The following is a 23,195-nucleotide window of genomic DNA, read 5'->3' as shown; positions in this document are numbered from 1 at the left end:
CATTTGCACCGAGACGTTTCCAGGCAGCATAACAGAGTGAGTTTCCCAGGTCTCAGCCAAGCAGAGACCAGGGCGCAATGCAGGGGAGGAAAGCAGTCGCTCTCGGCTCACTTTGCGCCCTATCCAGGACCCTTCTCTGCCCAGCCCCTTTGGCACGTACCGTATCCCTGTCCTGTGGAAGAACTCAGCCCAGGGCACGTTCAGGTAGGTGCTGGCCGCCCCGGCAGGGCTCTGTGAAGCGGGAGAGAGGAGACAGCGAGAACTGGGGCTAGAAGGGGACAGGACTTGCACCACCACTGTGGGTTGATCTCTGCCCTCTCCTGGCGGCAGGCCCTATGTTAACCCCTCACTGGCTCTCAGGGAGGCAGGGCAGCGTCCCTGGCCTCTGCTCCTTCCACAGAGCACTTGGTCGGCAGGGGTGGCTCCCTGTACCCCATTTCCTTGGCAGATGGTCCCCTCCACACCCCCATAGGGGAACATTCCTCCCCCCAGGCACCACCATCAGGGCCCCCAGTCCAGTGGGTAGCCAGAGCCCCGCATTGGGGCAATCACACATGGTGGGCAGCCCGTAGGTGTGACTGTTCACTAGGGAGGTCACGCGATCCTCTGAGCTCTATCCACTGGTTCTCCCGGACAACCCCCCAGCCCGGTCTCAGACAGCACCTGCCAGTCGTCGTGGCGCCCAGTCAGGGTGAACACCTGGCGCAGCATGTCCTGCAGCCGGATGGTGTGCCCCTGCAGGACCACATCGCACAGCTGCCAGCGCTGCAGGGCAGGCGAGGAGGAGACGTCCAGCCCCGTGAGGAGGCAGCCAGAGCCTATCTGCAAGGGTCCCTGTGAGGGCGACAAAATGGGCCGCTCCAGAAACGAGGGGCAGTGCCGGAGATCCCCACCCCCATCAGAGCTCTGGGAAGCCCCTCCCTCTAATCTAGTCACAACCAGCCCATCATGGCTGTCTCTGGGCGCCCTCCTGCACCCGGGACCCCCAGAGGGACCTGAAGGCTCAGAAAGCCTTTAAATTCCACGTACCATACAGCCGTGCTTTGAATAGTGGCAAGGCTGGGGGTGGGGAGGGCAGGGGGGAAACAGAGATGGTCACTGGTAAAATCTAGCAATGGGGGATATTGCTGGAGTCCTGCATTCACTGCCTAGAGCTCCTGGCCACAAGGTCACGAATTGGGAGAGGAGCAGGGGCTGGAGCTGGGACGGGTGTGCTGAAGAGACTGGGGGAAGAGACGGCTATGAGGGGTAGGGCGTGAGATCAGGCTACCAGTCCGCAAAGAGTGTGGACGCCAGGCAGGGTTGTCCTGAGGGGCAGCAGGGGTAGAACTAGAAGGAACAGAATGAAAATAAGGGGAAAATTCCTGCTGTGGAAAACGCCCGGGCATGGAGCTGGCTGGGAGTGATTGTGCTGCCGTCCGAGGGGTGCAGACGTACCCAAGCCAGGGCAGAGCCCGCGAATTCACACGACACTAGCGCTGAAGCCGAGGCAGTAGGGACTGGCCACGCGAGTACGTCCCCAGTGCTCGGGCGGGCTCATCCGCTCCACGCTGCTAGTGTGACTGGAGCTAGTTTGCGCCACGCGCTGCAGCCCCCCTCTGACTGCAGTGCAGACAGACCCTGGGGCTGGGGAAGAGCTGGAGGCCCCAAACAGATTAAGATAAAACCAGGGTGGGGGTGGGGGGAAGGAGTAGGACACACTCCTGCCCAGGTCCCTGGGGGGAATATGCTACATGGGCCTGAGCATGCAGAGAGAGGGAGCCCCAGCAGCCAGGTCCCAGACTGGGTTAGAGCGAGAGCCCAAAGCCATAGGGCGATCCAGCCCCATGCCTGGGAAGTGCCTGACCCCCAGGGAGCCAGCCGAGTGAGCGGGGCGGGGAGGGAGCTGTACCTGCAGGTGGCAGTGCTGGAGAACGCTTCCAGGCTCCACCCGCACGGCTCCTTCCAGCAGGCTGTTGGTGACGGTGCAGCCGTCCTCCAGGAGATGGGGCTGCTGCGGGAACAGAAGGAACCAGCGGTCAGGAGCGGGGAGAGGAGCCTGGCGGGGCAGAGGGCAGAAAGGGGGCTGGGGAGGGGTACTGAGCACTCGCTGAAGGTTCCGCATGGAGGTGGCACTGATGGAGGGTTAGGGGAGCACCAGAGGCCCCGTTGTCCTAGGCTCCAAGCAGATACAGCCCTGTGCCAAACAGCTGACAGCAGCCAACACAGACACAAGAAGGGGAGGGGAAACTGAGGCCCAGCAAAGGACAATGACATGTCCAAGGTTACCCAGCAGGTCCAAGACCAGGCTGGGAACACAGCCCAGGTCTCCCGACCTGCAGGCTAGTGTCTCACCCAGTAGGCTACACTGCCTCTCCCACAGGGATGGGGTAGTAGTGTAGACAGTGCTGGAGTCTTCCCGCTCTGCTGTCTCAGAGCAGGGCCAGGTGACGTGGCCCAGATGCCACTGGTGCCCCAGGGCAGCGGGGGCAGGAAAGGAGATGCCAGGGGGAGGGGCAAGTGGGGGGCTGGGCAGGGAAGTACCTACAGCTACGTGGGAATGCGCTACTTTCCGGAAGGAAAGGGTGCTGACGGAGCTGGTGCGAAGTGTCAGGTTGTGGATGTGGTCGCTAGCGGCCATTGTCATGTAGTCATAGCAACCATCAGGTATACACGCTGCCAGGAAACAGGAGAGAGGCAACACCGTTAATGCACTGCCAGCAGCTCTCTGGGGTGGCAGCCAGGCTGCAAGGGAGGGGGCCTGGCAGGCGCCAGGGGTCCATCTGGCTGGGGATGGGAGGGGAGGGGTAGGAGCACTCTGTGTCCGGCAGGGGGCCATCACCTCCCCTCTGGGCGCCATGATCCGGGCACCACTCAGCAGGGTGCAGCGTCTACTGGAGGAGTGGGGTGGTGGGTGCTGGACTGAACCCAGGCCGGAGCGCAGGGAGGGCCTCGCCCAGCGGGAGACCGAAGGGATCGGCCCTGGCACCTGGCTGTGATTGGCGGCTGATGCTCACCAAACACCTCTGCGCAGCAGCCAGCCGGGGCACGGCAGGGACGGGCGCAGCCCCTAGTGCCCCCAGCCCCGCTGGGGCTCTTGGAAGCACCCCAGTGGGTTAGATGACGAGGCTCTGAAGTTATACAAGCCAAGCAGCCAGTTCTTGCTTACCCTGCTGAGGCTCCTTTAATGACCCCTGGCAGGCCAGGGCCCTGCTCTTACTTACAGAAAGGTGGCTGGCGACCCCAACGACATGCTGCCGGGGCATGCACTCAGGGCACAGCGCCACCCCCACTGCCCTGTGGCCCAGCGCCCCCTATCACGATGCCGGGGCATTGACTCCGGACTGACAGGGAAACGTGCCAACAATCCTCTCTATACTAACAAAGTTCCCCTTGACGGCCTGCATCTCCCCAGCATCAGCAGAGTTTTTTGGACCAGCCATGTCCTGTTTCTAATAAGCACAGTTGCCAGCTCCACTGTGGTGGCTCGTTTGAGGCCTCCTCTCCACACACCGACCAGGACTAAACCTGCCTTGCTTACAACAATCCTCAGAGGAATGGCTGGGGAGGAAACAGGCCGCCGGTGTCTTTAGAGATCTTCCCCAATTCCTTGGCAAGATACCAGCCAAGGAACATCTGCTGGGACACTGGGTGGCTACCAAGGCCCCAGAGAGCTCTAGCCAGAGTGGGCCGGCACGAGGAGCTGGGACAGCGCTCGGGGCGGTCGCACTCACCCATGCTGAGAGGGATGGCATGGAGGGCCTTCCACAGCACGGAGCGGGCACTCCTCAGGGCCATTGCTGCCTTGGCATGGCCGCTGCCCACCTCCCGGGTCCTGCCGGTCACAAAGTCCTCCTCGGTCACCCCGCCGGCCATGCAGAGCACGATGTCAAAGAACAGGGACAGCTGGGGGGAGGCAGAGAATGGGAAACGCTCAGTACGAGCAACCCCCCCAGCCCTGCCGAGCTGTGCCCTCCAGCCCTGACACACACGGGGCTGGAGACTGTGACTGCTGTGTGTCTACACTGGGTGGGATTCACACTGGATCCAGCGATGACAGGACTGGGGGGAGGGGTGCCAGGGAGGGGCAGGCCTCCTGGGGTGGGGGATTCCAAGGGAGGACAAAAGAAAAGGGGTGACAGACCCTGAGGCTGTGCCAATGAGCAGGGTTTGGGACAGAGCAGCACCTGGCCTTTGGAATGGCAAGAGAAGCTGGCACCAGATGGTTCGGGAGCTGACTGGAGTAAGATGGCTGGCACAGACAGCAGGCATCTCTCTGCTCTGCCCTGCCCCTCCCTGGGCAAAGAGGGCTGCAGGGCGAGTAGGATGACTTCTGTCCTCAGCCCCAGGCATGGCAGGATGGAGGGCAAGGGTAGGGGGCTGTCAAACTTTCCTCAGGACAGTCCTATGGGGCAGCCTTGTGGGGAGAACATGGCAGGGGGAGCTCGTACTGCTGCAGGGGTCTGGAGCACAGGACGGTGGGGTTCTCTGGAGCTCTGGGGTGCAGGGATAAAAGGGACCCCAGAGCTGCGTGTTGCCTCCGCAGCACTCCCGGAGACCCGGCTCCCTGCAGGGCAGACTGTCCGGGGGACACCCTGCTGCTCGGCTGGGGGTGGGGTGCAGAGAGGTCTGCACCACAGGGAGTTGCGGGAGGTAAGATCAGCCATGATCCTGCACACGCACAGAGTGCCTCCTGCTGGTCACCCGACGCCAGCGTGGGATGATTTAACCCCTGGTGATGGTGGTTCCAGGGCCTCCCACTGCCCCTGTGCCAACAGACCCATCTGCTGGGGGGAAGGAAGGGCTGATGGCCCTGGCACTGCTTTAGACAGCTATGGAGAGGTGACGGTGGCCCTCCTTGTGGCTGGCACCAGATGGCACAACGAGGGGATCCCTTCAGCTGGCAAATGGCTGAGAGCATCACCTGGATGGGCTGGGCCCCCGAATCCAGGCCCAGGTAGGTGCAGGCATCCAGAGGGGGGATGACGTGCGTGGCCAGCAGCTGCTCTGCGGTCTCCGAGGAGAAGAAGACGACCCCGCACACCTGAAATCACAGAGCCGGCTGGGTGGGGGTGTCACCGCAATTCACGCCTGGGGGGCCATGTAGAGTGTCCCTGGGGCTCACTGCTGCCTCTAGGAGGCAGACTCAGGCCTGCCCACTGGCGTGTGATTATGTCACCCCCTAGAGTTACCGATGCTAAACCCTTCTGCCGGCGGTGGCTGGTGGCCAGGGCCAGATTAACGCTCCTGTGGGCCCGGGGCTATTAGGCTTTGTGGGGCCCCTGTATACAAGTCTTTTTCCTGGGAAGGAGTTTGGTGCAGGAGGGGGCTGGGGCAGGGGGTTGGAGTGGAGGAGGGGGTGCGGGGTCTGGGAAGGAGTTTGTGTGCAGGAGGGAGCTCTGGGCTGGGGCAGAGGATTGGGGTGCAGGAGGGGGTGCAGGGTCAGGGAGGGAGTTTGGGTGCAGGAGGGGGTTCTGACCTGGGGCAGGGGGTTGGGGTGCAGGAGGGGGTGTGGGGTGCAGGCTCCGGCCGGGAGCTGCCTGTGGTAAGTGTCTCCCGGCCGGTGGCACAGCAGGGCTCAGGCAGGCTGCCTGCCTGCCATAGCCCCACGCCACTCCCGGAAGCGGCTGGTTGCTGGCACATCTCTGCACGCCCCTGCAGGGAGGGGGACATCGTGTCTCTGTGTGCTGTCCGCATCCGCAAGCCAACGGGAGCTGCGGAGACAGTGCTGGGGGCGGGGGCAGTGCGTGGAGCTGGCCCCACAGGCCCCCGGGCTACAGCCCTTAAAGTGCCTGCCTTAATCTGGCCCTGCTGGTGGCGACTTCCCTTTGGCCCATGGGGCAGTTTTGGCAGCACAAGCCCATGGTGTCTTCAGCTTGGGAGGAGGCTGTGGGGTAGATCCTGCCCCAGGCCCAGAGCACAGTCGCTCCCCTGTCTGGGCTGCAGACTGTCTCTAAAAGGGCTGGTGCTGTGTCCCCCTGGGGTAGAGTGACCAGATGTCCCGATTTTATAGGGTCAGTCCCGATATTCGGGGCTTTGTCTTATGCAGGCCTCTATTACCCCCATGCCCTGTCCTGATTTTTCACCCTTGCTGTCTGGTCACCCTGCTCTGGGGTGGCCTGGCTCGTTCAGGTCAGGCAGCAGGCACCGCATGGTACCCTGGCCTGTAACATCTGGCTCTCTGTCCTGTCTCCCGCAGCAGAAGCAGGATTAGCAGGGAGCTCGCCCAGGGACAGCCCTGCATTTCCTCTGGGCAGGACCGAAGCAGACTCTAGGGAAGGTCAGAGCTGGATCTGACCTCTGCGGCTAAGGCCCAGGTCTGCGAGGCCCGGCCAGATTCACGACTGGTCTGACCCTCACAAAGCCACCAGGGCAGGGCTGAACCCAACCGCTTCACCAATACACCCAGCGGCAGAGCTCCCCAGCCGTTCCTCCAGCTGGGCCGTTACTTCTCAACAGGCCCGAGTGCCAGCTCTCCCGGGGCAAGCCACTGCCCCTCTCTGCAGCTGTGTCCCGCTCGGCATCTCTCTCCACAGGGGCTCGTCACACCGTGACTCGCATGGAGAGCGGAACACATGCAGGTGTCGGCGTGTTAGCCTCTCCTGTCCACCCCAGGAGGCTGTGCCCGGAACAGAGTGACTCAGCCAGGGTCACCCAGCAAGTCAGTGGCAGAGGCTGGAGTAGAACCCAGGAGTCCTGCCTCAGAGCCTCCTCCTCTGACTGGCCTTGGCACTCAGTGTCCCAACACATTAGTAAACAGGAGCTGCCCCTGGCGCCCTATTGCAGGCCTTTCCCACTCGCCCTCCATCGCGTCGGATCCCCGGGAACTAGGAGTCGCCCAGGTACCCTAGCTGGGAGGACAGTCAGGCCCAGTGGATGGAGCACTGGACGGAAGACCTGGGTTCTAGTCCCAGAGCTGCTGTTAGCTGTGGGGCAAATCATTTCACTCCGCCTTGTGCCGCAGTTTCCCCATCTGTAAAAGGAGGACCATGGTACAGCCCTGCGCTGGGAGGGCTACCGGTGAAAGGAGCTAGATGCTGTTCTCCTTCCTCCTCACCAGCCATTGTCTGCGGGGGCCAGCAACGAAACAGTGAATCAAGCCCTGCTCTGGGTTCTAGTCCTGGCTCTGCCACTGACCTCCTGGGCACGTCCCCGCCCCTCTCTGGGCCTGTTTGCCCCACGTCTGCCTTGTCTTGTTAGGTGGGAAGGGCTTCGGGGCAGGGACTGTCTCTCGCTGGGTGTTTGTACGAGGACCTGATCTCGGTTGAGGCCTCTAGGCACGAGTCCAGTAATTACCCCTACGGCAAACAGGATCTGGCTGTGCTTGTTAGCCCAAATACATCCTGCTTCACGCAGCACCCCCCACCCCAGCTACACCCCTTCAGCTGGCCGAGTGACACAGCCCTTCCTCCCCGTCTGCAGCCCTGGTGCGAGCTCCTCATGAACCAAGGAGGGGACGTACCAGCGGCACTTTCCCGTCTGGCCCAGAGCACTCCTGGATCCGGGCCTCCGGGCCTTGGTAGATGATGTCACGCACAAACCCCTGCAAGAGGAAAGGGCCCCGTTAGCTCCGGGCAGCAGCTCCCAGGTGCCCTGTGCAATTCAGCAAAGCAGCCAGGGAATGGCCAGGGCTGGCTAATGGATCCTGCCTCCTTGAGGGCCACCAGTCTAGAGGCCTGGCCATCTGTCTCCCAACCTCTCCCGATACTGGGAGCAGCCCGAGCTCTGGGGCAGGGTACCGTGTATCAGAGATGGGCTCCACACACAGTAGGGTTGTTAAGGGGGAGGGGTGGGCCTAGCATGCCAGTCCCCAAAGCACCCCGTGGGCAGGACCCAGCTGCTTCAGTTCCCTGTGGGGTAGCTGGCTCACTCGGAGGTCCGTGTCCCTACTTTCTTGGAGTGCTGCTGCCATCCTGCATCCTGGTAACTCATCACACATGCCAGCCTGGGGATCGTGCCACCCCAGATGTGGCACTGAGGCATCTAAGTGGAGATCTGGCTGGCCCTGCCATCTCCCTGCAGTACCCATGAGCCTGGGAATGCCTGGAAGCCCATTCGCTCTGCCCGCGGGCCTGCTCTGTGCCCATGAGTGCTGCTCCCCAGAGCCTATCCCAGAGCTCCAGGGCTCCTGCTCAGACCTCTCAGCACATCCCGTATGCCATGGCAGGAGCCAGGGGACCCGGCTGGCCTAGGGAATCGAATCGGCAATGGAGAATGGAGCCTTCCCCGCTGGCTCAGTGTCACACCCCCTCCGGCAAGGCCCGCCGAGGCTTCGAGGCACGTCCTGAACTCACTGCTGAGCGTGGGCAAGAGGCCTGCGCCCGAATGCGATCCTGGCTGGGCGCCCTCGGGGAGCCGCAGAGAAGCGGGCTCGGGATGCTGTTCCCCAAGGGCTGCACGGGAAGCCGCTGTGGAGCTGGCAGAGCTGGAGGGGGCCAGGCAGTGGCTGGCTCAGCTCACAGGCTGCTAGCAAGCAGCAGGGGGCGCAATCTGTGCCTGGCTGAAGGGCAGAGCCAGGGACCGAGCCATGGGCACACCACCTCCCCCGGCTGCTTTAGAGCCCCATTCAGAAAGGCTCAGAGTCGGGGAGGGGGTACCCACATTAGCTGATAACCCCATGGGAAAACCCTGCGGCAGGCCAGCCCTCCTCCTGCCTCAGACCCTGAGTGCGGACCCCAAGAGACAGGGCCCAGAGGGGGTATGCTGGAGGACAGCCCTCAGGGGAAAGGCATTAGATGCAGGGTCCTGACACCGCCAGCTCATCTTCTGTCCCTGCTGGCACTAACTGAGCTGGGGGGTAGGCACAGAGCAGAGCCAGGAATTCAGCGGGCCACGGAGCCCGAGGGGCTTCTCAAGGGGCCCTCCTGCAGCTCAGGGCAGAACGTTTCAGTGGCACTGCCCCCCAGTCCGTGCCACCCCTCGGTGGTGGCTCCAGCAGGCCACGTGCTGTCCGACAGCCTAGTCTCCCCCATGGCAGCAGGGGCAAAGGGGAAGGCAGATCACAGCTCCCTCCCCACTGCTTGTGGCCTAGGAACAGACAGGCTGGCCCCCTGTCCTGGGCCCCTCGACCCAGCCGCTCCTGGCGCTGCGCAGGAGGGATCACAGAGCAAGAGATCACCAGGTGAACGCTGACAAACAGAACTTGGCTAGTCTGCTGCCCCAGGCTCGGTGCCCCTTTAAGAGAGGGGTCAGCACTGCCCCGGGCACGGCGCCCCTTTAAGAGGGGCGAGCGGGAGCACGGCCAGCGCATTGTCTGGGGCTCAGCGCCCCTTTAAGTGTTGGGCTCAGCGTACCTGCTGGTCAGCAAGGTAGATGCCGTGGTTTCTGGCATACGAGACGCTCCCCGGCACGGAGATCACTTTGGCACCTTGGAACCCTTCCCAGTCGATCTCTGAGAGAGAGGAGCAGACACCAATGCCGCCTTGCCCGGGCACCTCACACCCAAGGCGGGGCTGGCAGGATGGGCATGGCTGGACTGGGGGCTCGTCGCCAAGGGAGCGGCACTGAAGCAAGGCTCCCATGTTAGCTGGAGGGGTCGAGTGCCATTTGTTGAGCTCTGGGCGCTATAGATGCTCCCCAATGCATGTGCCCTGACTGCACCCCAGGCATGTGCAGCGGGGCCGCCGGGCACCCAGCTTCCAGACCGGTGCTCAGAAACACCAACCCCTCTCCAGGGCTTGCTGGCCAACCCTGGAGGCACTGAGCACTTCTAGCACTCCCTGGCTTGCATGGGCGTCTGGGCGCCCAGCAGTGGCAGGCCTGAGCCTGGGCACTTTGCAGCCAGGCTTGCTGGATGAGAAGGGGATGCAGGACAAGCCCAGCCTAGGGGTGCACTGGGGACGCAGACCATACTGAGCTGAGAGCCCCAGCCTGGGTGCATGGGAGCTGCCACCCTGCATGCCCCGGCCTTGCCCTGATTCTCCCAGGGGGCAGAGTCACTTGCCTTTCCCCATGTGGGGGATCCCCTTTGTTAACACCAGTACCCCTGCCCCAGGCCGCTGCAGCCATGGATGGGGGACTCCAGTTCCCGCCCCAGAGACACTTTGCCGGCAGTGGGGAGCTGACTGCAGTCCAGACCCCACAACACAGGCTGCAGGGGCATTTGTTTCAACCCTCCCAGCGCCAGCCACCCACCAACAGCCCCTGCCGTGGGTCAGTGGGTGGGAAGCCCCATGGCTCAGGCCTGCTGGGACAGAGGCGTGGAAGGACTAGAGCACTGGGCCCTAGCAGGAGCAGGTGCAGGGTCACAACCCTGCTTTGCCTGCGGTGGTCCCATCGCATCAGGTTGCCCTGATGCACCCACGAGGTGCTCAGCGCTCACCTGGGGACCACCTGGGAGACAGGCTGGCCCTCTGTGGTGTGCAGACATAGGCCGTCACTCCAGCCAGTCCCCGGGCCGACAGCACCTGTCTCTGCAAGGTGGAGAGCCCTGGCTGCGAGGATCAGAGCACTGGGTCCTACCACAGCCAGGGGGTGAGTGGCACCAGGACACGCCCAGAGCTCATTGGAACAAGGGCTCCGAACTGCCTCCTGCCGTTAGCTGCAGGCCCGCAGGGCAGAGGTGCCCAGGTGCCGTTTGCTGCACCCATCAGACACAACCTCCCTAGGGGTTCTGCCCTGTGCTCTGCGGGGCAGCGCAGAGAGGCCAGGACAGCTGTCGGCCAAGCCTCTTCTCTCAGGCCTCAGAGTGGCTCTGCAGCGGTTACTGCCACCCAACGCAAGCCCTCCAGGGACTGCTGAGGCCCCAGCAGGGAGAAGTAAAGGACTCATGGGGCACTGAATTCTCTGTCCCTCCTGTACACTGCCCCCAAAGCCTCCCCTGGCTCAGGAGAACAACAGTGGTTCCACCGCCAGGGTCCCTGTGGGGTACCAGAAGCGGGATTTACCGGACCTTAGAGCCCCATGGAGCCCTCCCTTACACCCTGCCCAGGTTGGGTTTGGCTATCGGGCTGGATTTCCCCAGCTGTGTCCCGCTCTGATTCGGATCCCCTCCCTGGCGCAGGGCAAGCACGTACCTGCTGTCAAGGGAACGGTGAGGAGCATGTCGGTGCTGCAGACCCACACTCCTGGTGGGGAGCCCCTGCACAGCTACAGAGGGACACACAAAAGGAGGTGAGGATGGGCCACTGGGACCTGAGCCTGGGCTGCACATCTCAGCGCCAGGAGATCAGCACAGGGCCTGGAATACGTGCCCTCCCCACCCCAGAACGCCGCAGGCCAGGCGGAAGGGAGGTAGGCAGCCATTTACTGTCTGGCCTTCCTAACCTCAACAGCAGGGGGCGCCCACACTTTACCTGGCTGGATCTCATCATTGCCCCCGGGCAAGGGGTCCAGGGGTCCCTCCGTAGGCTTGTGGGAATAAATTGTGGTTGCCCCCTCTGCCATAGAGATGGGGAGACCCAGGCCCCAGTGTACTATATGACCTGGCCCTGGGGATGAGGATGGAGAGAAAGCAGTGCATGCTAGGATCAGGATGAGATGGTCATGGGCTGAATAGGGCCCAGTCTCGCCCTCCTAAAGGAGCCTGGCCAGGGGTTCCTCCTGCCCCTGCCTGGCACTGACCTGCTGCGTCATGGTCCCCAGCAGGCTGTCCAGGTTGCAGGTCAGCGCTTCGGCTGGGGCATTAGGGTCCTCCACGGGGAGGCAGGTGAAGGCTCGGCTGCAGTCATCGAAGGGAAAGTCACGGCCCTGATGGGAGAAAGAGCCGGAGCACTGGTCAGTGGGAGACCGGGCAGAGAGGGTGACAGGCTCCGTCCTGCGAGAGGCCTTGTGGAGAAAAGAATTGGCCCCAAGCCCCCCCTCCGACCCAGGAGCTGTGGCCTCTGGGCCTTTTGGCTCACTCCCAGCAATGTCACGCCCCATCAGATGCCCCCTGGGTGCCTTGCCTGGAACCCCATGAGCAGGTGTGCCCCTTCTTGGGCTGAGTGCTGGGGCAGGGGCTGGTCAGACAGGCATGGGCAGCTGTGTCTGCAGCCAGGCTGCAGATAGGACAGTCCAGGGCTGGGGATTGGAGCAGCATTGAAACGCTTGGTGGCTTTGAGGTGCCATGTAAAGGGCAGCAGACTCCAGCCCTAGGAGGGGATTATTGCCCTGCTGCACTGAGAGGGCAGGGGAGACCCAGGGGTGGGGCCCTGGAATATGTGGGAGTGGAATAAACCTGGGTCCCTCGCAACTTAATGGGGTGTCATCCAGCAGCGTGGATTGTGTGACCCGTCCGCCCAAGGGTCCCATGGCTCCAACCACATCCCGTGGAAGGCAGGGGATGGCAGCAGCTGCCAAAGGCAAGCAGAGCCGTGGTATGGCAGGAGATCGGGGAGGAGCTCCTCATATAGATTCACAGATGCCAAGGCTAGCAGGGACCATTGTGATCAGCTAGTATGACCTCCTGTCTAGCTCAGGCCAGCAACCTGCCCTGTGACGATAATTCCTAGAGCAGAGCTGTGAGAAAAACAGCCCAGCTTGAGCTAAAAACTGTCAGTGACAGAGAGTCCACCATGCCCCTTGGTAAATTGCTACAATGGATAATTGCCATCACTGTCACAGAATCATAGAATATCAGGGTTGGAAGGGACTTCAGGAGGTCATCTAGTCCAACCCCCTGCTCAAAGCAGGACCGATCCCCAACTAAATCATCCCAGCCAGGGCTTTGTCAAGCCTGACCTTAAAAACTTTTAAGGAAAGAGATTCCACCGCCTCCCTAGGGAACCCATTCCAGTGTTTCACCACCCTCCTAGTGAAAAAGTTTTTCCTAATATCCAACCTAAACCTACCCCACTGCAACTTGAGACCATTACTCCTTGTTCTGTCATCTGCTACCACTGAGAACAGTCTAGAGCCATCCTCTTTGGAACCCCCTTTCAGGTAGTTGAAAGCAGCTATCAAATCCCCCCTCATTCGTCTCTTCCGCAGACTAAACAATCCCAGTTCCCTCAGCCTCTCCTCATAAGTCATGTGTTCCAGTCCCCTAATCATTTTTGTTGCCCTCTGCTGGACTCTTTCCAATTTTTCCACATCCTTCTTGTAGTGTGGGGCCCAAAACTGGACACAGTACTCCAGATGAGGCCTCACCAATGTCGAATCGAGGGGAACGATCTCGTCCCTCGATCTGCTGGCAATGCCCCTACTTATACATCCCAAAATGCCATTGGCCTTCTTGGCAACAAGGGCACACTGGTGACTCATATCCAGCTTCTTGTCCACTGTCACCCCAGGTCCTTTTCCGCAGAACTGCTGCCGAGCCATTCGGTCCCTTGTCTGTAGCGGTGCATGGGATTCTTCTGTGCTAAGGGCAGGACTCTGCACTTGTCCTTGTTGAACCTCATCAGATTTCTTTTGGCCCAATCCTCCAATTTGTCTAGGGCCCTCTGTATCCTATCCCTACCCTCCAGCGTATCTACCTCTCCTCCCAGTTTAGTGTCATCTGCAAACTTGCTGAGGGTGCAATCCACACCATCCTCCAGATCATTTATGAAGATATTGAACAAAACCGGCCCCAGGACCGACCCTTGGGGCACTCCACTTGATACTGGCTGCCAACTAGACATGGAGCCATTGGTCACTATCCATTGAGCCCGACAATCTAGCCAGCTTTCTATCCACCTTATAGTCCATTCATCCAGCCCATACTTCTTTAACTTGCTGGCAAGAATACTGTGGGAGACCGTGTCAAAAGCTTTGTTAAAGTCAAGGAACAACATGTCCACCACTTTCCCCTCATCCACAGAGCCAGTTATCTCGTCATAGAAGGCAATTAGATTAGTCAGGCATGACTTGCCCTTGGTGAATCTATGCTGACTGTTCCTGATCACTTTCCTCTCCTCTAAGTGCTTCAGAATTGATTCCTTGAGGACCTGCTCCATGATTTTTCCAGGGACTGAGGTGAGGCTGACTGGCCTGTAGTTCCCAGGATCCTCCTCCTTCCCTTTTTTAAAGATGGGCACTACATTAGCCTTTTTCCAGTCATCCGGGACTTCCCCCGATCGCCATGACTTTTCAAAGATAATGGCCAATGGCTCTGCAATCACATCCGCCAACTCCTTTAGCACTCTCGGATGCAACGCATCCAGCCCCATGGACTTGTGCCCGTCCAGCTTTTCTAAATAGTCCCGAACCACTTCTTTCTCCACAGAGGGCTGGTCACCTCCTCCCCATGCTGTGCTGCCCAGTGCAGTAGTCTGGGAGCTGACTTTGTTCGTGAAGACAGAGGCAAAAAAAGCATTGAGTACATTAGCTTTTTTCACATCCTCTGTCACGAGGTTGCCTCCCTCATTCAGTAAAGGGCCCACACTTTCCTTGACTTTCTTCTTGTTGTTAACATACCTGAAGAAACCCTTCTCGTTACTCTTAACATCTCTTGCTAGCTGCAACTCCAGGTGTGATTTGGCCTTCCTGATTTCACTCCTGCACGCATATCAAAACTATACACCTTATTCCCAGTCTGAAATTGTCTAGCTTCAACTTCCAGCCCTTGGATCACGTTAGACCTTTCCCTGTGAGACTGAAGACCCATTATTAAATCTTTGTTCCCCATGCACGTACTTACAGACTGTGACCAAGTCACCCCTTAACCTTCTCTTTGTTAAGCTAAACAGACTGACCTCCTGGGGTCTATCACTACACAGGAGATTTTCTAAGTGAGTTCTAGCCCACGAAAGCTTATGGCCAAATAAATTTGTTAGTCTCTAAGGTGCCACAAGGACTCCTCGTTGTTCTAACCCTTTAGACATTCTCGTGGCTCTTCTCTGACCCCTCTCCAATTGATCACTATCCTTCTTGAATTGTGGGCACCAGAACTGGACACAGGATTCCAGCAATGGCCGTACCAGTGCCAAACACAGAGGTAAAATAACCTCTCTGCTCCTACTCAAGATTCCCCTTGATGCATCGCAGCATCGTGTTAGCCCTTTTGGCCACAGCGTCACACTGGGAGCTTGTGTTCAGCTGATTATGCGCCAGGAGGCTTTGATTTTATCAGTGGGGGATGTACCCAATCTGGTCCCAGCCTCTTTGGGGTTCACCCCTCACCCCCGTAGGACCTACCTGGGACTAATATTACCTGCAGTGACCCATGCACACGCAGTAGCATTTAGCAATGGTTTGCACGGTCCCTGGAACCAACGTGCTCCGAGGTTTGGGAGGCAGAGCTGGGCTGTCACTCCCCTCTCAGTGCCTGGTCGGCTGGGTTTGCTGCCAGAGGGGCTGATGGTGGGAGGTAACGTGACATGTGCCCTGGAGGTAGCAGCTTTGGATGAGGGAGGTGGCAGCTGGATGGGACAGCCCAATGTCCCACCCTCCCCAGGTGAGGACTAGCCACCAGCAGCCAGGCTGGCATTCATGATGCCCCCAGGCTGGCAGCCCTGGGAGGAGGGAAAGGGTGAAAGCTGCCCACCACTGTAAAGCAGGCCTTTGCCCTGCCCCGCCAGGCTCTCACCATGTGCAGGATGAGGATCCGGGCCTCGCGCAGGACATCAGCAGTGACCACCTGGAGGAGCGCAGAGGGAACCCATTAGCCGAGCTGGGGAACCAGCCCCAAGACTGGGCAGTTCTGACCAGCGTCCCCTCCTCCAGCAAACACTATAATCCAGAACAGCCTATGCCAGCTTTATGGGTCCACAGAGCTGAGGGCACCCTACCAGCCAGGCCTCAGTACCTCCTGCCATTGCCATCTGGGCACACGGCTGCAGGCCCTTTCCTGCAGCAGTTACATGCTGCAGGGCTAGCCTGGGCTCTTGTCTGGAGCAAGGCTCCTCTGGATCTTGGTCCGGAGCTGCCCCTGCTCCCCAGATACGGCCCCCAAGAGTGGGTGGGCAGGGGGCTGGGGTCACTGTAGCCCACCCGGGTAGCTATACTGCGTTAGCGAAGGGTATTATAGCTCTGCTTTGCTACAGTGCCCTGTAGCTGGGGGTCCCTTAGGGCACTGGATGGTGCTAAGGTACCAAGCCCATAGGGCAGGCAGCCTCTGCTGGTCCCGGGGGCAGGCTAGCTGAGTCAGGCCTGGGGGAGGGGATGACTTGGGGCTCCCAGCTCCATGGGCTGAGGGAGGGGATGCCCTTCGCCTGGGGTGGAAGGGGAGGCACCTGCAGGGCGGGCAATGCCAGCACAGCCTTGGACAGGGAGACGGGGGCATTGGAGCTGCCCACCCAGCAGCTACTGAGCACAGGTGCCACCTGGAGACAGCCCGGAGCCCGTCGTGTCACGCCACTCACCGTGCAGCCTGCCCGGGCGCTCAGGTGCTCGGCTGCCACCAGCAGGGCATTGAGGGTGGCGCCACCGCTGCCCACACGTGCTGTGGGGTCCTCGACAGTCAGCAGGAGGGGGTGTGGGCCCAGCACTCCCCGCCGCCACCGGATCTCTAGCTCTGGCAAACGAGAGCAGGGGCATTGGGTGGCGCTAAGTGACCAGGCCGAGGAGGGAGGGGCAGGGGCGCGCTGAGTCACCAGGATGCGGGGGGAACAGGGGCGCACTGGGTGACCAGGATTGGGGGGAACAGGGGCATGCTGAGTGACCGGACCCGGGGGGTGGGGGGGTGGAGAGGGGGCAGGGGCGCACTGGGTGACCAGGATGCGGGGGGAACAGGGGCGCACTGGGTGACCAGGATGCGGGGGGAACAGGGGCGCACTGGGTGACCAGGCTGGGGTGGGAGGGGCAGAGGAGCACCGAGTGAGGTGCACTGAGTGACCAGGATTGGGGGGAACAGGGGCATGCTGAGTGACCGGACCCGGGGGGAGGTGGGGGGGTGGAGAGGGGGCAGGGGTGTGCAGAGTGACCAGGATGTGGGGGGGATCAGGGGTGCACTGAGTGACCAGGATTGGGGGGAACAGGGGCATGCTGAGTGACCAGACCTGGGGGGTGGGGGTGGGGGGGTGGAGAGGGGGCAGGGGTGCGCAGAGTGACCAGGATGTGGGGGGGATCAGGGGTTCACTGAGTGACCAGGATTGGGGGGAACAGGGGCATGCTGAGTGACCAGACCCGGGGGGAGGTGGGGGGGTGGAGAGGGGGCAGGGGTGCGCAGAGTGACCAGGATGTGGGGGGGATCAGGGATGCACTGAGTGACCAGGATTGGGGGGAACAGGGGCATGCTGAGTGACCAGACCTGGGGGGTGGGGGTGGGGGGGTGGAGAGGGGGCAGGGGTGCGCAGAGTGACCAGGATGTGGGGGGGATCAGGGGTGCACTGAGTGACCAGGATTGGGGGGAACAGGGGCATGCTGAGGGACCAGGCCGGGGTGAGAGAAGCAGGGGCATGCTGAGGGACCAGGCCGGGGTGAGAGAAGCAGGGGCATGCTGAGGGACCGGGCTGGACGGGGGGCGCTGCAGGACCATGGCTCCGTCTCTATGGGTCAGACCGTGGCTGACCCCTGCTGGTGGTGGGGGATCTCCAGCTGCACAGGCTCATCCTTGCCCGCTACAGCCCTGAGCCGCACAGCGTGTAGAGGGTGAAGCAGGGCCCTCCCGAGAGGAACAGCCCCTCTCTGGGTGGGGGGTCGCTCCCTGTGCTGCAGGACTGCAGGGCACCGGGGGACCGTGTCTCCCTTCACCTGTCACCCAGCCACGGTGGGGCCTGGACTCCTCCAGGGCCTGGATAGCCGGGGATCCAAACCTACCGAGGGCAGACTGGGACCTGGCCCGCAGCCCAGGCCAGCTCTGGACATGAGTCCCTGCCTGGCAATAGCCACGAGGCTACTTGGTCCAGCCTAGGTCCCACCCATTGCAGCCCGATCTCCCACGCAGGGCCAGGCAAAGCCACGGGGCCCCCCAGAGGCTGAACCACCAGGCGCGGAGAATGTGACATCCGAGCAGCACATGGGCCCATTGACCCGCAGCCTTCTCCTGTGCTGATAACCAGAGCCACAGTCCTGTACCTCACCCGCATAGCCATCCCTGCCCTGTGGCCACAGCACACACGGCCACCTCTTGTCCTGCGCCCATCACCAGGAATGCCAGCACCTAGCCCATGCTCCTGGGTATGGCTCTGTCCCTCCATGCCCTGCCCCAATCGCATGGGAATGGGGGTTAAAGCAGCGGTGCCAGCCCGAGCATTTTGACACTCCATCTCAGCACAGAGAGAGCCAGTGTGTCTCTGAGAGCGCTCTAGGCTCTGGCACGGCTCAGGGGTGAGCAGGGCTCCCAGGGCTGGAGCAGCCGGGGCGGATTCCCCCGTCAGAGCTGCATGCGCGGATCCCGGGAGTAGAACAGCCTGGGGAGCAGGGCTGTGAGTCAGGAATTCAATGCATCAGGGCTGTGTGTGGGGTCCCGGGGCTGGGACAGCAGGGGGACGCTAGCACAGCCAAGGCGGGCGGGAGCCCAGGGCTGGGATACAAGGGGCTGCAGGTGGGGATTGAGGGGCACCAGCAAAGCTGCAAGTGGGATCAGGAGGAGGCTGCAGATGGGGATCAATGAGCTGCAGGAGGAGGGAAGCTTGCAGAGAATCGACCCAGGCTACGCATGGCATTGGCCAGGGCTATTTGTCCCACACAAAGCCCAAGTCCATCCCCAGATTTGCAAACAGCTCTGAGGGCTCGGAACCGCCCCCAGCTGGGATGCATCTGTGTCAGCACCAGGCCCCTGGTACGCGAGCCGCCCCACTTACCTTTCTGGAAGGCACACACGCTGTCCTTGTGCTGGCAGGTCAGGACGATGACGGTCCACTCCACCCCTCTCGGCGCCATCCAGGTGCACTGGGCCTCTCTGCCTGGCGCCGCCGCTGGCTCTGCACAAGGGATGCAAAGACTGCAGCACTTCCCCATCGCCGACCCACCCCTTGCGAGTCCTTGTGCAACAGGCTCAGGGCCTGGCTGTGATCGGGGACCCCTCTGTGCTGGTGAGGGAGGCCTGCACGAGGCTGGCGAGTTGCAGCCACACAGGGCTAGTTTTGGTTCCCAACAGCCATTAGCCAGATAAACCTTATCTGAGGAGGAGACGTGAAAGTCCCCGGCTGGTGCAGCAGCCTTGACACGATGGGGAGGCCGTTCTAGACACAGCTGGTTCTCACAGAATGGCGCCCCCAGCTGGAAACTTTGTGACTGGCTCCGCTAGGGGCTCAGGAGGGTTAGGATCTGAGCGGAAACTGGGGCAGGAGCTTTAATAAAGACGCTAGTCGATTAAATAGGCAGGGGGATGGCACGGCTCAGGTGATGGGAACCCAGTCTTTCATGTCTGGGCACTGTTCAAAGCCAGGTCAGGAGAGACCCAAAGCTGTTCCCATCCGACGGTGATTTGTGAAATAAACTGGCCCCGTAGATGAGTGTCTCCAGCCCAGTTCTCATCCACCAGGTCCTCTCTGAACAGACGCAGTGGCCTGGAGAACGGATGCTCTTACCTAGGCTGCAAAAGTGACCCGTCGTTGGCGGTGGATACAGCTGAACCAGTGTGGAACACAGCTTAGCCAAAGACAAGCTGCGCTCAGCAATGGGTAAAACCTGTTCTGAGGTTGCAAATGTCTGTCCAAACTGCAACTCAGGCTCAGATCCTATTTGAGCTCAATCTCCCCGCCTGTCCACACACAGATCGGTCTGACTCGGGTCAGCAAGCGCTCAGGACCCAGGTCCTAGGACCTTCTAAGGGGCGGGGTCAGAGCCCAAGTTCTGCTAAGACTTGAGTCCAAGCCCTTTCATATTGCCGTGGGGATGCAGCTCATGCCGGAGACCCGAATCAGGTCTGCATAGCGCTGTATGGACGTGTTAGCACAGCTGTGAGGCCTGGGTCCAGCAACTGTAAACCCAGGTTTACAATGCAGTACGGACGCGCAAGTGCGGTGCTGGCAACACAAAGTCCACAAGCCTGGATCCCACAGACCTGGGTTTACAATGCAGTGTAGACGCACCCTCAGGATCTCTTTGGGCAGGCAGGAAAAATCACCCACTGATTGGAGAACCAGAGCAAACTGCAGGCACGAGGGGAAAACTGCAAATTCCAAGCTGTAATTATTTTAGCTCTATCAATGCATTTGCTTGTAAATTCTAGAAATTTGCTGTACATTCGGAAGGGAGACGCTGTGTTCTTCATACAGAACAAGCCCGGCTTTAAGTGCCAAACTTAGCTCAACCTTAACTATGCAGCTGCAAGCTCTCTAATGTGCCTCCTTCCACTGGGGGGAAGAGAAAACTGCCAGGGAGCACTCAATGGCACCTAACATCAGGAATCAGAACCGCTGCAGTCTGCAGTCACTGCCACTCCCACCTGCTTGATGAGCTCTGCTTTGTGCCCTGAGCAGTCACATACCTGCTTGTCCACTCACACAAGTTGCACGCTTTAACTATGCTGGAAGAGTTAAAACTGCAACTCCTAGTGTGGACGCAGTTATACCAGTATGTGTGCTTATCGCAGCAGAGCTATGCCCGTTTGGGAAGGTATAAGGCACCTTTGTGCCATTATAACGGCGTCCACACTTGGGCCAGTGCTGGTATAACCACATCGGTTAAAAAATACCTAAAATATTTATAAGAATCTGTGTGCAGATCAGGTGTAATGGGGTATACTAGCCCTTTAAGGTGAGAGAGGGAAATCTGGGAGGCCACGCTACCCTGTTCCAGAGGTTTAGGAACAGACAAGTTTCTAGGGAATGGCAAAGGCAGGTGTTGGGAGAAAAGAAGTGATCCCTGGGAAATGCCAGCTATTGTTTCTTTAAGGGCCTGGAATCAGAAGTCTTGGAGTGTAAGGTGGGGCAGTGCTCCCCTCCGTCTCAGCCAATCAAGGTGAGCTTGGGGAAAGAGGTCAGTATATAAGCTGCCTCTTCCTTGGAATGGGGAAGAGGTTAGCAGGGCAAAGTCTGCTGACCTCTCCCAACCCAGGGGAAAGGACCGAGGGGTGACCTGGCCTCCATGCCAGGGATGAAGGCTGTACCCCAGCAGAGATGCTTGAGAGGAAAATACTTCTGTCAGGAAGGGGTTTTGGTCCAAGTTCTGTTTGGGTTTGAAAGACTTTGTTGCCAGAGTGGGGGAACCTGCTGAAGGCAACTTAATGGGGCCAGCTGGGAGGAGCTGCCTTAAAGGGCTGCAGCCTGCTCCACTGGGTATCCCCCAAAACACTGGCACTGAAAGCGTTGCAAGCGGCTTTCTTCCGCTCTTTATCTTGTCTGTCTAGACTGTGAGCTCTTCAGGGCACAGACTGCTTCTCTGTGTTTGTACTGCACCTAGCACAGTCAGCCCTGATGCCTGCAGCCTCACAACAAGGGTACCCAGCTTTTGCCCAGCCAAGGGCCACGTTGGCAGCTTCCCAGGGAGCCTGCTGATGAAGCAGACTGCCCCAGCTCTCATCAAGAATATGGGTCACACTTGGGATGAGATGGGACGTTGCCTGTTGGGATGTGCAGTCTCCAGCTGCTTGGTTCCAGGCTGGGAGGGGCAGTCTGCATGGGCAAGCTATGAGGTGTAGAATTGCATGCTGGGATATTCAGTCCCCAGCGGCTGGCTGCTTGGCACAAAATGTAGCACGGGTATGTGTGCGCATGTGACCCTGAACCTCTCTTCGCTATTGAAGAGAAGGGCAACCACAAGCTACAGCAAAGAATTCCATCCAGCCCACCGGCTGCATTTCTGCTATCCCCGTGTTACAGGCTATTGAGACCCTAAGATGCTGCAGTGAAACTAGGAAATCTGTCCATCCGCCTGGCCTGCAAATGCCATCTCAAGGCAGGGCAGATAATGTCTTGTCCTTGCAGCTTCCAGGAAAAACCCTCTTTCCTACAGAGCCCCTGTGAATGCCAGACACCAATTGAAAGCTCCTAATCGCTGCCTGTCAAAAGTGGTTTTGTTTCTTCCTGGTGACCAACGCCACACCTATCCTGTGGATTACTCGCCAGAACGGGCCCTGCAATGTACAGGAGCGCACGTTTCCTTGATAAAAGCACAGACGGCAGAAAGTGGTGGAGGAGTTCTGGCCGATTCCTTCTGGGGGGAACCAGACGACATCTGATTCTCTTGCAATAACTGAAAGCAGGTCTACACTTAAAAAGCTGCAGACGCGCTGTGGCGCTTAGTGAAGTCACTACCTGTGTTGAGGGGCGACAGGAGAAGCGGGCCCATCGATGGAGCGCTGTCTACATTGGCAGTTAGGCCGGTATAACTGCGTCACTCCGGGATGTGGATTTTGTCATACCCCTGAGTGATGTAGTTAGACCAGAGTACGTTTGTAGTGTAGACCTGGCCTGAGCTACAGACATCTAGCTACTTATTTACAGAGTCCCATCTGCCATACAATCCAGGTGCCGGAGACCAGTGTCAAATAGTGTCAGCGTGGTCATACCTCTTCAATTAGAGCTGTGGAGGCGAAGGGCACAACAAAGACACTAGCCACTAAAATGCAGCTTATCTTGCTGCTGTAGCTGTGAGGATATGAGTCAGGTGAGGTGGGGGAGGTAATGTCTTTTTTTGGACCAACTTCTGTAGGTGGAAGGAACAAGCTTTTGAGCTGCACAGACCCAAAGAAGAGCTCTGGGTAGCTTGAAAACTTATACCTTCCACCAACAGAGGTTGGTCCAATAAAAGACAAAAGGCTTGACTAATTGCAACTGGCACCTCATTATGCAACAGTAGTACGGTAGAACCGTGGGGCTAGTCTACACTGGCAACGCTAAAGTTCTAAAAAACCCACCTCCACGAGGGGCGCGGCTCCCAGCGCTGGGGCCCTGACTACACTGCCACTTTACAGCGCTGACACTTGCTGCGCTCGGGGGGTGTTTTTTCACACCCCTGAACAAGAAACTTGCAGCGCTGTAAATTGCCAGTGTAGACAAGCCCTCAGAGTTATGAACTGACTGGTCAACCACCACATCTCATCTGGAACAGGAAGTATGCAATCAGGCAGCAGAGACAAAAACAAAAAGGAAAACAGTACCATACTGTGTTAAATGTAAACTACTAAATAAATAAAGGGAAAGTTAATAAAAATAATTTGACAAAGAAAGGAAACTGTTTTTGTGCTTGTTTCGTCTAAATTAAGATAGTTAAAAGCAGCATTTTTCTTTTGCATAGTAAAGTTTCAAAGTTGTATTCAGTCAATGTTCAGCTGGAAACTTTTGAAAGAACAACCATAATGTTTTGTCACGAACATTTCAGAGTTCCGAACAGCCTTCATTCCAGAGGTGTTCATAACTCTGAGGGCAGGTTCTTAGCTAGTAAATATTTAGCAAAGACCGATCACGATATGAAACAGATCAGGAACTTTCAATTGGTGTTTGGCATTCACAAAGCATACTGAGGATCGGTTGGCTCTGCTCAGT

At 59.3% G+C, this 23,195-nt stretch overlaps 1 protein-coding gene across 7 annotated transcripts in view; it reads right to left on the bottom strand.

The window, feature by feature from the left end:
• The window catches only part of FCSK (fucose kinase), a 43,465-nt gene that overhangs the window by 13,300 nt on the left and 6,970 nt on the right, over window positions 1–23,195 (bottom strand). For 6 of the 7 annotated variants that reach the window (XM_037877816.2, XM_037877815.2, XM_043526371.1 and 3 more), the window contains 13 exons: window positions 18,567–18,686; window positions 16,185–16,336; window positions 15,410–15,460; window positions 11,542–11,667; window positions 10,995–11,067; window positions 9,273–9,370; window positions 7,442–7,522; window positions 4,904–5,023; window positions 3,714–3,885; window positions 2,528–2,655; window positions 1,892–1,993; window positions 664–834; window positions 161–231 (listed from right to left, as the gene is read on the bottom strand). In XM_037877816.2, the coding sequence (XP_037733744.1) occupies window positions 161–231; window positions 664–834; window positions 1,892–1,993; window positions 2,528–2,655; window positions 3,714–3,885; window positions 4,904–5,023; window positions 7,442–7,522; window positions 9,273–9,370; window positions 10,995–11,067; window positions 11,542–11,667; window positions 15,410–15,460; window positions 16,185–16,336; window positions 18,567–18,645 (1,424 nt within the window). In that variant the 5' untranslated portion in view covers window positions 18,646–18,686. Of the gene's footprint in view, window positions 1–160; window positions 232–663; window positions 835–1,891; window positions 1,994–2,527; window positions 2,656–3,713; window positions 3,886–4,903; window positions 5,024–7,441; window positions 7,523–9,272; window positions 9,371–10,994; window positions 11,068–11,541; window positions 11,668–15,409; window positions 15,461–16,184; window positions 16,337–18,566; window positions 18,691–23,195 lie in introns of those variants that run through there. The other variant, XM_043526370.1, reaches the window with a different exon arrangement.

The sequence above is a fragment of the Chelonia mydas genome, chromosome 12 (genome assembly GCF_015237465.2).
Source record: "Chelonia mydas isolate rCheMyd1 chromosome 12, rCheMyd1.pri.v2, whole genome shotgun sequence".
In the NCBI taxonomy this organism is placed as follows: domain Eukaryota; kingdom Metazoa; phylum Chordata; order Testudines; family Cheloniidae; genus Chelonia; species Chelonia mydas.
The sequence above is the reverse complement of the archived record's forward strand: the minus strand, read 5'-3'. Positions and strand labels throughout refer to the sequence as shown.